The sequence below is a fragment of the Pelodiscus sinensis genome, chromosome 2 (assembly GCF_052426305.1).
Source record: "Pelodiscus sinensis isolate ZL-2025 chromosome 2, ASM5242630v1, whole genome shotgun sequence".
Lineage (NCBI taxonomy): Eukaryota > Metazoa > Chordata > Testudines > Trionychidae > Pelodiscus > Pelodiscus sinensis.
This window is the reverse complement of record NC_143053.1, coordinates 171962850-171977865: the sequence shown is the minus strand read 5'-3', so window position 1 is coordinate 171977865 and position 15016 is coordinate 171962850. Positions and strand designations below refer to the sequence as shown.

The 15016-nt window shown below is 41.3% G+C and overlaps 1 protein-coding gene across 1 annotated transcript in view; it reads left to right on the top strand.

Annotated features, from left to right (window-relative positions):
• Positions 1-14369, top strand: part of EEPD1 (endonuclease/exonuclease/phosphatase family domain containing 1) — an 83361-nt gene extending 68992 nt beyond the window's left edge. The window contains exons 4-7 of the mRNA XM_006124057.5: positions 5331-5465; positions 6941-7073; positions 13327-13521; positions 13747-14369. Of these exons, the coding sequence (XP_006124119.3) occupies positions 5331-5465; positions 6941-7073; positions 13327-13521; positions 13747-13946 (663 nt within the window). The 3' untranslated portion in view covers positions 13947-14369. The remainder of the gene's footprint in view (positions 1-5330; positions 5466-6940; positions 7074-13326; positions 13522-13746) is intronic.
• Positions 14370-15016: the final 647 nt, after the last annotated feature.

Genomic DNA, 15016 nt, shown 5'->3' with positions numbered 1-15016 from the left:
TCTCAAGCTGAGGTGTCTGCTGAGAAAAGCTGCTCCGCGTCTCCCTGGTCTGCTGGGGGGGAGGGGGAGGCGCTAGCTTCGCATCTCCCTGGTCTGCTGGGGGGAAGCAGCTAGTGCGGGGTTGCCTCACCCTGTTTGTAAGTAGGGATCCGATGTAAGTCGGATCCATGTAACCCGGGGACTGCCTGTACTTGCTGAGTGCTATTCTGCTGGTCTTTTTACCTTGGTCCATGATAAAATTTTGGCTGGAAGTTTCTAATCTTTCCAGTTTTCTTTGTTTGCAAATCACAGGGAGTCTATTCAGTGTTCTTTTGTCATCTGGAAAAGAAGCTCATGTTATGTGTTCCATAAACTGTATATTGCATATGTTTAAAGTACACTGTTTGCACTTTTCAAAAATAAACACTTCTACTGCAGTACTTCCAATATTTCGAATGTATATGGAAGCAAAGTATTCATCCTGTTATGTGTAAACCATTATTTATTGGCACCCACCACTGTGTAAAGTATATAGAATATATTTACACTAAGCTAAATGCTGTCAGCCTTACTGAGGTTGTGTAGTGTTTTATTTTTTGAGTAGCTTATTCCAGTGAGACTACATGAGGAGTAAGGTACTCACTCTTCAGCATGCCAGGATCTGGTCTGTTGTTGTTCAGTAGGGTAATTTACAGGACACTTATAATTATAAGATTGGGTATTCTGCACACATCATGCCATGAAGATGAGACATGGCCCCATGAAAGGAAATGAATTGTTTGTGGTTGCACATGGGATTATTTTCAGTCTATTCTGGGTACTGTTTTAATGTAATAGATGGAAACGGTTGTGTCCCAGTAAGTACTTCATCACAGTACTGAAAAAAGAACCCACAGCTTTGTTTTTCTTCTCCACATATGAATCATGTTCCTATTCAAGTTTGAGCATGGTTTGTTGTGACAGTTGTTGGGTGCTGCAATGGTTCTGAAGTGGAAGCTAAATGAAAAAAGAAGCATTTCCTTTACAAATTAGACATAGCTACCAGGACTAACTGAAAAGTCGCACAAGCATAATAAGAAATGTATTGTAGCAGCCACTGGAAACCCTATTTGAATACTTTTGAATAGAGCTGTCAAGCACTATAAAAAATTAATTGTGTTTAGTCACGCTGCTAACCAGTAATGGAATACCACTTATATAAATATTTTGGATGTTTTCTACATTTTCAAATATACTGATTTCAATTATAACACAGAAAACAAAGTCTATAGTGCTCCCGTTCTATTTATTTTTAATTAAAATATTTCCACTGTAAAAAACCAAAAGAAATAGTATTTTTCAGTCCACCTCACACAAGTGCTATAGCGCAAACCTTTTTATCATGAAAGTTGAACGTGCCAAATGTATGAACAAAACACTACATTAAAAAATAAAACAATCTATAATTTTAGTGGCTAAAAGTTCCCTCGATCCTACTTCTTCGGCTAATTGCTTAGACAACAAGTTTGTTCACATTTATAGGCGATAATGCTTTCCACTTCTTGTTTGCATTGTCTTCTGAACGTGAGACTGGACATTCACATTTCACTATTGTAGCTGGTGTCACAACGTATTTATGTACCAGACACACTAAAGATTCATGCATCCCTTCATGCTTCAAGCACAATTCCAGAGGGCATGCATCCATGCTGATGACAGGTTCTACTTGATAATGATCCAAAGCAATGCAGACCAAGGCATGTTTATCATGTGAGTCAGATTCCACCTGCAGAAGAAGGTTGATTTTCTTTTTTTGGCGCTTTGGGTTCTGTAGTTTCCGCATTGGTGTGTTGCTTTTTTAAGACTTCTGAAAGCCTATTTCACACCTCATCCCTTTCAGATTTTTTGGGGTACTTCATATTCTTTAACTTTAGGTTGAGTGCTGTAGTTATCTTTGGAAATCTCACATTGGTGCCTTCTTTGTGTTGTGTCAAATCTAGTACGAAAGTGTTCGTTTTTAAAATGAACAACATGTGTTGAGTCAACATCCAAGATGATATATGTGGCAGAATGTGCGTAAAACACAGAGCAGGAGACATACAATTCTTCCCCAAGGAGCTTAGTCACAACTGTAATTAATGCATTATTTTTTAGCAAGTATAATCAATCAGCACAGAAGCATTTCCTCTGGAATGGTGGCCGAAGCACGAACAGGCATACAAATGTTTAATATATCTGGCACGTAAATACCTTGTAATGCCAGTTCCAAAAGTGCTATATGAACACTTGTTCTCACTTTCAGTTGATGTAAATAAGAAGTGGGCAGCATTGTCTCCCTTTAATGTAATCAAACTTGTTTGTCTTAGCGATTGGCTGAAAAAGTAAGACTGAATGGACGTGTAGGCTCTAAAGTTTTACATTGTTTTGTTTTTGAGAGCAGTTATGTAACAAAATCTACATTGTAAGTTGCACTTTCATGATAAACAGATTGCACAATAGTTGTATGTGGTGAACAGACAAATACTATTTTTTATCATTTTTACAGGGTAATCTTTGTGATCAAGATAATATAAAGTAAGCACTGTACGCTTTATATTTTGTGTTGCATATGAAATCAAATATAGAAAAACATTCAACAATGTTTAATAGATTTAAATTGTTATTCTATTGTTTTATAGTGCAATTAAAACTGTGATTATCACAATTTTTTTAGTTATCTGCGATTAATTGACACCCCTACTTTTAATTTGAATATGTGACAGAGCCTCATTGTATGCACAATGAAGTAATCCATTTCAAGGCATTTTTATTCCTTGGTTAGAAGATGAATGGGGTACAAGAAACCAAAGAGTTATGTGAATTTTCATTTGCTGATTTTAACTCCAAGATGTCGCTGCACCTGAGGGAGAGCGTGGTTTTGTTAGTACACTGTGCTGGGACTCAGGACATCTGGGTTCATTTCCCAGCTCTGTGAGACTTCCTTTGTGACCTTGGCCAGGTGAAGTTGATTTACTCTCTATTCATCAGCTCCCTCTCTGTAAAATGGGGGAAAGGAGGAGAAAGGAATAACTACTCTTCCTCTGTTGCCTCTGACTATGTGCTTGTGCACCTACCGCAACAGAACTCTGAACTCAGATGACTTCCAGACACTGCTATAATAATTATAATAATAATAATTAATCATATGTAGGGTAAAATGAAATTGGTGACTTCTTTGGCTGAGCCAAAGAAGTCTCTGGATTTTACTGCTGTTGTCAACCATTAAAATCTAGCTCAGAGTGGATTAGTTGGCTCATCTTGAAATTTCTGAGAATTACGTTCTAGAGCTTCCACCCTGCCAAGGGACCTACAAGAAGACTCTTTGCTCGTCCCCAAAGTCCCATTGGCTTCGATGAGACTCCCATCCCCATGGTGGGACACCAATCCCTTTGCAGCATTATGATCTGTTGTAACATCTTAAACATAGACCAGGGCCCAAGGCTAGATGCAGCCTCTGGCTTGCCTGGATCCAACCCTCGAGGCTCAGGGCTTCCGCCCCCAAATTGGGAAGTGCTGGCATTCCAGCCCCCGTTTCCCCACCATGGGGCTGGAGCACACAAAATTTATTAGTCTGGGTCCCCCTACGCTCTGGTGTGCGAGGAAAATGTGGGCAGTGTCTTTCTGCTTTTCAGTCAAGGGCCACATCAGTGAGGGTTAGGTTTTTTTTTCCCTTCTCACTTGTATGCAGCTCCTGACTGAGTTTTCTGTGGGTCAGTGGCCCCTGACTCCAAAAATGTTCCCCATTCCTGTATGAGACCAATTGAATACACAATATAAAAGTGGTACAAAGTTCCCTGTTCCTCTTCCAAAAAATGATACCATCTTTTGGTATTCCTTGGCCAAATCCAAAAGTCCTTTTCTCTGTTTTTACTTGTGTCAACTCTCTCTGAAGTCAATGGGAGTTTTAGCTGAGTGAGGACTGCTTGATTAATAACTATTAAGAAGCCTGTTTCACAGGTGCAGAGAAGTTAAATGACCTATGCAAATCACAGAGGGAGTCTGTGGCCAAACAAGGAATAGAAATTGGGTCCTCTGATTTCAACTGATGAGCTTTATCAAGAAGAAAAACTGACTCTGCTATTGAACCACTAACTATGCCACTTTTTAGCTTGTAAGTGGCTCAGGAGCACAGTTCTATTTGAAGATTCTGTATACATAGTACAGTAACAAAGAGCAGCCCTTTCGTTGACTGAGCTGTCTTCCATTGTGTGTGGTTTCTCAGCCCCTCCAAAAATTGATTTCTGGCTGTCAGTGTAATGAGGCAGTCTGAAGCCAGAGAATGGAGAGAAAAGAGGAGAGCTGTTTTTTCTCCCTCCGCTTACTTATAGCTATGGAACAATAGTCAGATGAAATAATTATGGTACTATTTTAAAGCTTTAAGAAGTCTTTGAGCAAGCAAAAAAAAATTAACTGACCTTAATGTCTTTGTACAAACCCTGAGAAAATACTGCACAGTGGATGCTGCTTTTTTACTGCAGTAGGGAATGGAAAGCCATTTCTGGGGCTGGCTTTAGCTATGCTTTATTTGGAGGGAGGTGTTCAAAAAAGGTCAGGAAGAGAGAGGGCTGTGTGTGTGTGTGTGTGTGAGAGAGAGAGAGAGACACACACACATTCAGAGACATGGGTGATCCCAGCAAGAGCTCCTGGAGGCACTATGTCTAAATCAGAGATATCTCCAAGAATACCAAAGGAACCTGTACTACAGTCTTTGAAAGGATGCATCTTACACTGCACCAGCTCATGCCACATGCAGCAATATTACCAGTGGAATAGTTGAGGTGGCTTCTTAAATCCAGAGACTGACTCATTTTAATCGTGCTGTAAGTTACATGAGCTTCAGTTAGCCAGAAGACAGGTATAAGTGTCTGTAAGTAGTGCAAAGCGGTGCAAAATCAGTCCTTGATGTAAATAAATTTTGTTAAGGTCAGTGGAAGTTGTGGCTAAAGTGCTTTGCCGCATTTGGGCTGAATTTGGCCATGGAGTATTCTTTCTAGGGGGTTATGGGAGTAAATTCTCTCACATTCTGCTATGTGTAGCTTTGCTCTTCTCCCTTCTCCCCAGCGCATGTGGTCAGGTAAACTTATTCTGCACCTTCACTTGATGCTAAATCAGCACACGTTGCCCTGCACTGCTGCGTGTCGCATGTTTTCTGACCAGCTCACATAGCCATTGTTGATACTACTAAATTTGGACCATAGAGACTGGTGGAATTGATGGGCTCTGGGCTCGGTTGGGCTGAATGCAGCCCTGGGTACGTGTCATGGAATGGTCACAACAATGGTGTCATCATATTTCATGCTTTTGTTAACAGCTTTTTTCCTTTTTAATTGTAGGGGGTTGAATATTCTGGCTTCCTCTGGGACACGACAGCTGGCATCGAGCTGAGGGATGCCTCCTTACAGGAGAACACGCACACTAACGGCAATGGGAAGCACGCCTATCCTCACCCTCACCTTGCACGTTTCAAGGTAGCGGCATCATGTTGTGGTTGCCTTTTCAATTATGCTTCTGTAAAAACCTTTTAGGTAGAAAATCCAAAGAAGCAACACGTCATTTCTAGTGACTAACAGTTGCCTGCCCTTTGATGGAGGCCACTACTTTGGCCTGTTGCATCATAAGCAAAGCCTTTTGGCTATCCTATCTCTCTATAAGCATTAGCAGACCGTATCCCTCTCTATTGAAGAGGTGAGAGTGAAGGCCCATCAGCCTGATTCCCATGGATGGGGGTTAGCAATAACCAGCAGGAACTAAGCTGTATGGATGGTGGTGTTTAATAGGGCATGCTGACTCTCTGCTATGCGCCATCTTTTTATCAACCCCAGGGGAAGTACCTCCACCCCCCCACTTCACTGGCTATGCATGGTAGGAGGGGTGCGTATGGAGGGGGGTGGCATTCTGTCTGTGGAGTTTCCCCCTTTTAAACTCCATGGGAAATGTTAATCTAAGTCAATGCTAATTTTGTTCCACCCCACCAAATGAACCCCCTTGAGGGGGGGGCAGGTGTCCAATAGAAACAACCACTGGAGCATGTCAGTATGTCGTAAACTCCGGCAGGAGGATGGGAAGCAGTGCAGAAGCACAGAGGCTCCAGTTGTAGTGAGATCTGTAGGCAGATCTCCCTGATGCCTGCAGACTGAGAAGAGGGGAGTCAGGCTTTCAAATCTTCCCTTGATGGAGAAATGTAAAGAGAAATGTAAAGTCAATCCCACCAGTGGGAGACCTCACAATGTTTCCAAGTTCTTTCACTGGGACAGCCCATTCAGGAGTATCCACTCATTCTAGAAGGGTGGTCTGTCCGGTGGGGCTCGTGCCTGTGTGCTTGGATGTCTGTGAAAGTCTGAGACCAAGTGGCAGCTTGAGGCACCAGCCTTCACATAAAATAAGTTGGCGAACAGAGGGATCATGGTTTGTGACTGTGATGACTTTGATAGCATTCTGAAATGATTTCTAGTGTGTACAGAAAAGGTCAAAAATCTACCTGGAAAAATTGGGGATACTCCTGCTTGCTTTTTTTACACACATCAGATGAGGATCTAAGTATGCGTACACTGGACAGAGACCCCAATGAACAGTTTTCATCAAGGAGTTGTGTTCCATGTTTAGTCTCTGGTCACACTATGGAATAATTAATCTGTGTAATAACTGTGAACAAAGTTAGCATTATTTATATTTTCAGTTGTAACATGATTTTTATTGGTACAGAAGCTTATTGATTATGAAAAACTGTTTCTCCAGACCTGAAATGATACAACTGTATTGCAGCTAGAACTGCAGAATGTCTGCCCAGTGTTTTTAAAAGAAATAAAAATACCCTCATCTATAGGACCAGTCCCAAATGCTAAAAAAAAAAAAAAGTGTGCTTGGAGTAAATGACAGAATTAAAAGCTTACGCTTCTGTGACCATCCTGATCCTTTCTTTGTTACATTGTTTGCTCCTGTTTAGGTTGGAATGAATGATCTAACACTGGTTAACCTTCATCTGGCCCTGTTACCCTCAGCAGGAGAGAATCCAGGGAAGAATCACGATAGCCACAAATTAGCAACCTTTGCACAAACTCTGCAGGAAACCCTGAAAGGTATGATGTTATTTTTATCCAGGGACATGCACACACTCAGCTCATGTAATTAGAATGAACTACAGTTAATCTCAAACTAAAATCTACATGGCCCCACATTGATCTTATATTCTCACCAGTCCCTTTCCATTTAAAAGTTTGAAGTTATGTCCAGCCCATTTTGTTTCTCAGCATTTCTTTTTCTGTTTCCCCTCTACCCCGATTTTTAGGGCATATCATGAGTCCAGATTGACTTTGTGCTGGCTTGCCATTGCTTTATATTGAATTATTCCCAGTCATAAACCAGTGTAATTAATGGGATACTCACAGGCTTAAAGCTAAACACATGCTAAAATGCTTTATTAAAATGGGACTTATATGAGATCAGAATCAGGACTAGTGAATTTTTAGACAGAAATTGATTTTATACCTTTACTTCATAGTATTTTTGTAACTACTCTGAGAAAAAACAGTTCATCCCAAACCTTTTGATGCCTATTTTAAAAAATAAGCCCAATTCTACTTTGTTATACATTTTTGTAAATTCAGAGTAATTCCACTGACTTCACAGGACTTATTCTGGATTTACACCATGTAAATCAGAGTAGATTTTGGCACTGAAAGTGTAATTTATTAGAGAGACATTTGACTCTGTCCCACTTCTGAAACCTACTTCCTGCTTGGGTACTCGTAAACAATTTCTTGCGGGGCTAAGCAGTGATTTTCCAGTTCTTATTGTTAGGTCTCTTTATAGGGATAGGAAAAGTGAACATGTTGTTTGCTATTTAACAAAGGCCAAGCAGTTATAAGGTTATGTGTGTGATGATTTTCAACTTGACCCAGTTTTACCAGGTCAGTCACTTGAAAAGTTAAGAATCAATACCAGTCTCCTCTTTCAGGAGAGGCTTAGACACTCTTGTTTTCCTTTGAGCTGCAAAAGGTCAGTCAAGGCTGTTTTTAAGTCATACTGTGTTAAGTATTTTTTCACATGTCTTGCAATTTGAAAGGATTCTTAAAAAGAAATGGATTGTTTATGTAACCCATATGGGCCAAATTCAGACCTGGCATAATGAGATGCAGCTTTATTAAAGCAAGTGGATTTGCACCCACTTTCTTTGGGTCTGAATTTAGTTCTGCTTCTTTAGTTTCATTTTAGTTCTGTTTTCACTTATTTTTACCATGACTTAATATAAGAATGGTCATGCTTTGTCAGATTAGGGATGTAAATGGTTAACTGGCAGCCCAGCTGGGCCTGCTGCTATGGGGCCGTTCCAGCCTGTCCAGGCTCATTGCACCATGGATCTCAGTTAAGCAATTAACCAGATAAACGTAGCATAGTGTAACGTTTAGCCAGTTAACTGATTCAATGGGATTTTACATCCCTGTGTCAGACCAGTAGTCCTTCTGGTTTGGAGCATTACAGAGGCATGGTATGGTTGTGTTGTGTTAAGTTTTTCACCAAAAATAGGAATTTACACCCTGTCTTGAATGAAGGATTACCATGTTGTCACATAAAAAGCCATATGTGGGCTTGCAGAGGTTACATTTGTATTCCTCTAGGCCAGCCATGAGCCCTGCTGATGAAAAGACCTGTTCTTTATCAGACAGCCTTCATCAGCTGCAACTGCCTATGCTTGCTAGCTAAGAGCTGAGTATGGGATAAATAACATGACCTCGGTTCTCAGCCCCGTGGGAACATTGAGAGTGGCATTGGGCCAGCTCGTGGACACTCAGTAAACAGCTAGGCTGTGTCTAGACTGGCAAGTTTTTCCGGAAAATCAGCCGCTTTTCCGGAAAAACTTGCCAGTTGTCTACACTGGCCGCTTGAATTTCCAGAAAAGCACTGACGATCTCATTTAAGATCGTCAGTGATTTTCCGGAAATACTATGCTGCTCCCATTCGGGCAAAAGTCTTTTTCCAAAATACTTTTGCGCAAAAGGGCCAGTGTAGACAGCACAGTACTGTTTTCCGCAAAAAAAAGCCCTGATCGCAAAAATGGCGATCGGGGCTGTTTTGTGGAAAAGTGCGTCTAGACTGGCCACGGACGCTTTTCCGTAAAAAGTGCTTTTCCGGAAAAGCATTTCCGGAAAATCATGCCAGTCTAGACATAGCCCTAAAGTATAAGATCATTGGGAGTCCCGTGTCCAGTGAATCTCACCAGGGACCTAGACCTCAGAGGGTGCCCTGGATCTCCCCAGCTGGAGCTACCTCCACTGCGGCCTGGTGCGAGGTGACAGGAACGGGACTCCCTGCAGACTGAAGGGGCATAAGCATTTCCATGTGCCTGTTGCTCGCTTTTATGCTATGCTTATTGGCGTATTACTTTGCAGTAGCTATGTAACCATGTGGCAGTATTAAGCCGGTAATAGTAGTAATGTAGTGAGATTAATAAAAGCAACTATCCCTAAACAACTCTGTCTTGAAGGGAATCCATAATCTTGTTGGGCCCTGGCCTTGTGAGTTGACACATGTACCTTCTCAAAACATATAACACACAGGTCCTCATTCAAGATGGAATTTAAGTACATGCACAACTTTGAGCTTAAACTGGGCTGAATTCAGTGCCACTGAAGTCAATGAGATGAATCATGTACTTAAAGTTATGCATGTGCTCCGTTTCCTTCCTTAATCAGGATGCATGTGGATAGCAAAGACTTAATTTCTCAGGGATACTTAAGTCTATCATTTAGTTTGAGTTAAAATGAATTCAGGTGTGACTTTCAGGAAAACTCTGCTTTCAGACTACTTTTGTGAACAAACAATAGGTCTGTTATCTTGCATATGTGTGAAGTGGTACCTGTACATTGGAGGAAACTAGTTATTAAGCATTGTTTCCTCCTGGAGCACCGTTGGTCCCCAGGAGCAATAGTGTCTGCTTTTCCTCCCTGGTCAATGGCCCAGTGGTGTTAGGCCAGTGAGCCGTGGGTTCTTTGTGCTCTTCCCTCCAGGAGCAATTGAGAGGGTGTGTTTCCCTCAGCTTGTGGGAGATGATGCTGTGCAGCCAACTCCTTTTCTACTCTTAAACACTGTGCATATCTGGGTTCAAAGCACAAGGCTGGATGGTCCCAGCCATATACAAGCAGTTGGTTGTCCTAGTATGTCGGTCAGGCTCTTGACCCAATAACTGCTCTTCCCACTTGTGGGCCAACTCCCCACAGGCTGTCCATGTATCAGCCCGCTGTAGACAGGTCTTTGAGGTTCTGGGAAGGTCTTCCTTTCTGGAGCCTCCTCATAAATACCCTGCTCAGTGTCATGCCATACTCAGGATCAGGCCATTATTTCCTTTGAGAGGAGGTCAGGTCTTACCCTTGCACACGGTGGAGATTCTATTTCACGGTGGAATGAGGAGTAACGGTAGTTCGGAATAGGAAGCCTAGTATGAACTACCTAGTCCGTGCCGCGTGTAGCCGCGGGCACGGAGTCCGAACTAGTGGACATTTAAAAATGGCGGCGCCCGGCAACATGCAAATGAAGCCCGGAAAATTCAAATCCCGGGCTTCATTTGCAACTCTGGTTGACTACATTACCACCCTAGTGCGAACTAGGGTGGTAGTGTAGACATACCCTAAAAGAGGAAGGATGAGCTAGTAACTAGAGGTAATTCGCATATTTTCCCACCTGTTTCACTACAACATTGTAAGACCATGACCCAGAGTGATCTGATTCATTTCATTGCTCTTACCAAGACTGGGATCTTTATTGGTTACGGGACGAACTTGCAGTACTGATTCATGACATCGTGTGCGTCTTAGTTTATAGAAGATGGTACCTTCAAGCATTTGTTTATAAGCAATTAAAATGGTGTTTTCTATTTGTAGTACTGAGTTAGAAGCATGAAAGTAAATGGATTACTTCTAGAGTAATTCTGACCTTATTCGTCAGGCAAGCATTGATTTTCTTCATAATTCTAATGGAGCTGAAAATAGCAGAGGAGCTACTAAATATTTGTGTTGTTTGTCATCATCTTAGATAGAAAATAATAGTGGTTTCTCTGTTTCATTATTTTTAATCAGGTAATAGTTGATCCTACTACCCACTATTTCTTGCATAGGAGCTTGGTTTTTCCTTTCTAAATGATAAGCAAAAAGATGACTGCAGGGTAGTTGTAGCCATGGGCAGTCCCAGGGTATTAGAGAGACAAGGTGAGTGAGGTAATACCTTTTATTGGACCAGTTTCTGTTGGTGACAGAGCTTGTCAAATGCTTCTCTCTCTCTCTCCAACAGAAAAAGGGTCCAATAAGCAAAATGATAGGAGGGAAGAGATGAACAGGGTTTGTTGTTTAACTTAAGCTCCCCCTGCTGGCTGACTGCCTCTACAGCAGCAGAGTGGAATTACAGCTAGTGGAGAGTTCGGCATACTGGTTAGAGCTGGATCTAGAGTGGGCAGAGTTCAGGAAACAAGCTAAAGTCGATACTGGAGGGACTGAAGCCAAATCCAGAAGCAGAGGGTCAATCAGCTCAATAAGTCAGAGACAGAGCATGAGTTTGAAGCCAGAGGAAGAGGTGGGGCTGGAAGAAGGACAAGCACAGCTGCATACATGGTGGACGTTGATCAGCTGTTGATCTGTTTGGGGAGACAGGCTTATAAGCATGGTTGCTTAACCAGCAGCCAGTCGAGCCACTCTCAGTTTCAAGGCAGTCCAGTGGACTCACCAGTTGTCTAGCAGTAAAGTTAGTCAGGGAACAAGCCAACAGCAGTGTTCCCTCAATGCTGTGCACCAGGAGAGATTCAAATATTGCCCAGCTAATTGGCAGAGTGTCCAGATCCAGCAGCATTTGTTTCTACTGGTAGTGCAAATCTGCAAATGCCCCGGTGCACATAACAAAATTTATTCCACAAATGCATGGATAATTAGAGGGAACATTGGCCAACTGCTGGTCCTAGATGGTCTGGTTGATGACAATAAATGTAGGATGATGCATCAAAAGCAGATATTTGAAATAAATGTTCTTCAGAGGGGAAAATTTGAAAAAAATACTGAGGTATTTATAATCCATATGATATTCTCTAGTAGACTTTCTGAGGTTAAACTTTAGGCTATTTTAGCATACTAGCATCCTTTTTTAGCAGTTTCCTCATAGTCATTTATCAAGTCATAATGCAGTGACTTCTTTGGATGGGTACCAGCATCACCACAACCCATGAAGTGGTTTGTGTCAGGCACCAGCAACCTAACATGGGACAAAAGAGACACAAATACCTAGAGTCTCATTCTTCTCTCACATTAGCATACATCAAGGATATTTTCATTGAGAGTCTTAGAGCTACACTGGTGTCAAAGCAGCAGGATATTTCAGCAATGGGGATGAGGTTTAAATTTATTTTATTATATTTTTAAATCTAGACAATTTTCCACATAAATCTCACCTTAAGTATAAGGAACCTAAAGAAGTTGCACGCATAACATCCTTAGTTCCTTTCAAAATCTCAACCATAGACAAACTCTGAGGCATCTCAAAGTTCCATAAAATCCGTTTAGTTACTTAAACAAATAAATACAAGTTTCATCTCTTCAATAGATTTACAGAGTCCTCGATTTGTTAATTACAAGGGGGTATGACTGCTGCTTCTGCTACCAGTACTGGTTGTTTTTTGAAATTTCTTAAATCTACAATTTTAGAATCAGTGTCCTGCAGTCTCAGTCTCAGTCTCTCTCTCTCTCTCTCTCTCTCTCTCTCTTTTTTTTTTCCTGGCTCTGATCCATTCTCGAAGAAGACACACCTCCTTCTTAATATTTTTGCAAAAAATATCTCAGCTGCAAAACTGTAAAAAGACAGCATCAGGGCTTATTTGGCCCAAAATGTAGGTCTTATTTAAAATAAAAGCAAACAAAATCTTCACACTTTTTACAACACCTAAGATTCCTAAAACCTACAAGATCAGACTTGCCAACACTTGGTGGTAGGGTCAGTCTGCCATTGTATACAAATAGACACAGTTGGGGGTGGAGGGAAGGGATCATTCCCCAGACATTTGTGATGAGGGAAATTCAAAAAGGAAACAAGCAGCATAAATTGTGCAGTGTACATTGGATTTCCAGATGCTTTTTATGGATTATAACAACACAAGTGGCTCTTAGTAAGATAGATAAGCTAATATGTTTGTTCACAAGAGAAGATTTTTAATCATATCATGACACATTAAAGAAACAAATGGCTCAATACAAAGTAAATTCAGCATCACTACTCAATGGTTGTATTTCTTTTCATCCCAGATTTAATCATGGATTTTTCTCCCTCCTTTCTTTTCTTGTCTTTTTAACATTTTTCTAGGAGAAAAAGATGTGATCATCTTAGGTGATTTTAACCAAGCCCCAGACAGCAGTGACCACGATCTTTTGAGAAAGGAAAAATTCCATCACCTAGTCCCTGCAAATACATTTACAAACATCAGCACAAAGAATCCACAGGGATCTAAGTCGCTGGATAACATCTGGATCAGTCGAACCTTGAAAAAGGTTTTCACAGGTAAAACATCTCTACCACAAGAAACAAAGAAAACAGAGTCTTTATAAAATCCCTTCTAGGCTGGCATCTTGATTTACTCCTTGAGCAGTCCCATTGATGTCAGTTGGCTGAGAATCCTCATGTACATAAGTGTTTGCAGAACAGGGTCCTTGGTCATATAGATTAAGCCTCTGTCTTGCTCTTTTTCCATATTAAGCTTTTTCTTTGCAATTCTTCTTCCTGCAGGTCACTGGGCCGTTGTGAGAGAAGGCCTTACAAATCCATGGATCCCGGATAACTGGTCCTGGGGAGGTGTGGCTTCAGACCATTGCCCTGTATTAGCTGAATTTTACATGGAAAAGGACTGGAACAGAAAAGAGGTGACCCGAAATGGAAATGGAGTGACTGTAGAATGCAGAGATTCAAACATTAAACATGAACGATGATGAACTAGGGCGTGGCATGGGGCAGTCAGAAGATCCCATTGCTTGAGGCTTAACTATGAATCAGAACTGCCTTTCCCCCCCTCATTTAGAAAGCATTAGCCTCTGCTTTTGATGATGTCTCTCTCCTACCCCTGATGCTCTTCATGGATGTTTTAGAGTATCTCATTGCAGCTGAGCAATTTGTAACTCGTTACCGACACAATGGATGCATCCATGCCTGGAGAGTTGGATGAGAATCATACAGAAAATGAAATGCACTTTTACTACTGCACATTATCTCTGTTAAAACCCAACAGAACAGGGTTGTTGGTTTGTTTGTTTTTTGTTTTGTTTTGTTTTCTTGTTTTTTTTTTTCAGTTAATGTTTTTAATTGATTCCTTGTAAAGTGAAGCAATAACAGAGACCATAAAGAGAGAAAAGAGACATGCCTTGGGAACTGTCAGTGATTTGTCAAGTATAGTTTTAACACTTGCAAGAACTGCCATGACACTTCTTTCTGACCAATACATGATCTGAGCTGAGGATTACATAGAGCTAGTTTTATTCCTTTGAGCTCAGAGAGACAAATGTATCCCCCAGTTCTCCCTTTGCTCTTGAGGGTGGAAAGTCATTTACTCCCCCAGTGTGCACCCAGCCAGCTACTTATCCTGGCAGTGACAATCTAGTACCCATGAGTTAGCATTTTTAACAAAGGGCTGTCTGTACAGTGCGGTAGTGCACATCACTGGGTGTGAAGTCTAATGCTAACCAACATCACCAACCAAGACTAAGTTCATGTGCATGAGTGAACTTTTAGTGTGCACCAGCAGGGATTAATGGAATATGACACTTTAGTGCACATAGAATTCACAGCCCACTGATATGCTTTACTGCACTAGATAGGCAAGTCCTCCCTTACACGTTCCTGAGAGGGACTACACTCCTAGAGTCATATAGTTTAAGGCCAAAAGAAATAAACTCCTTTAGTCTGACCCCCTGTATATAACATGCCACCAGCACCCACACGCTAAACCCAACAACTGAAATTAGACCTAAGTATCACAGTCCACTTTAGACTGGACTGTTATGAG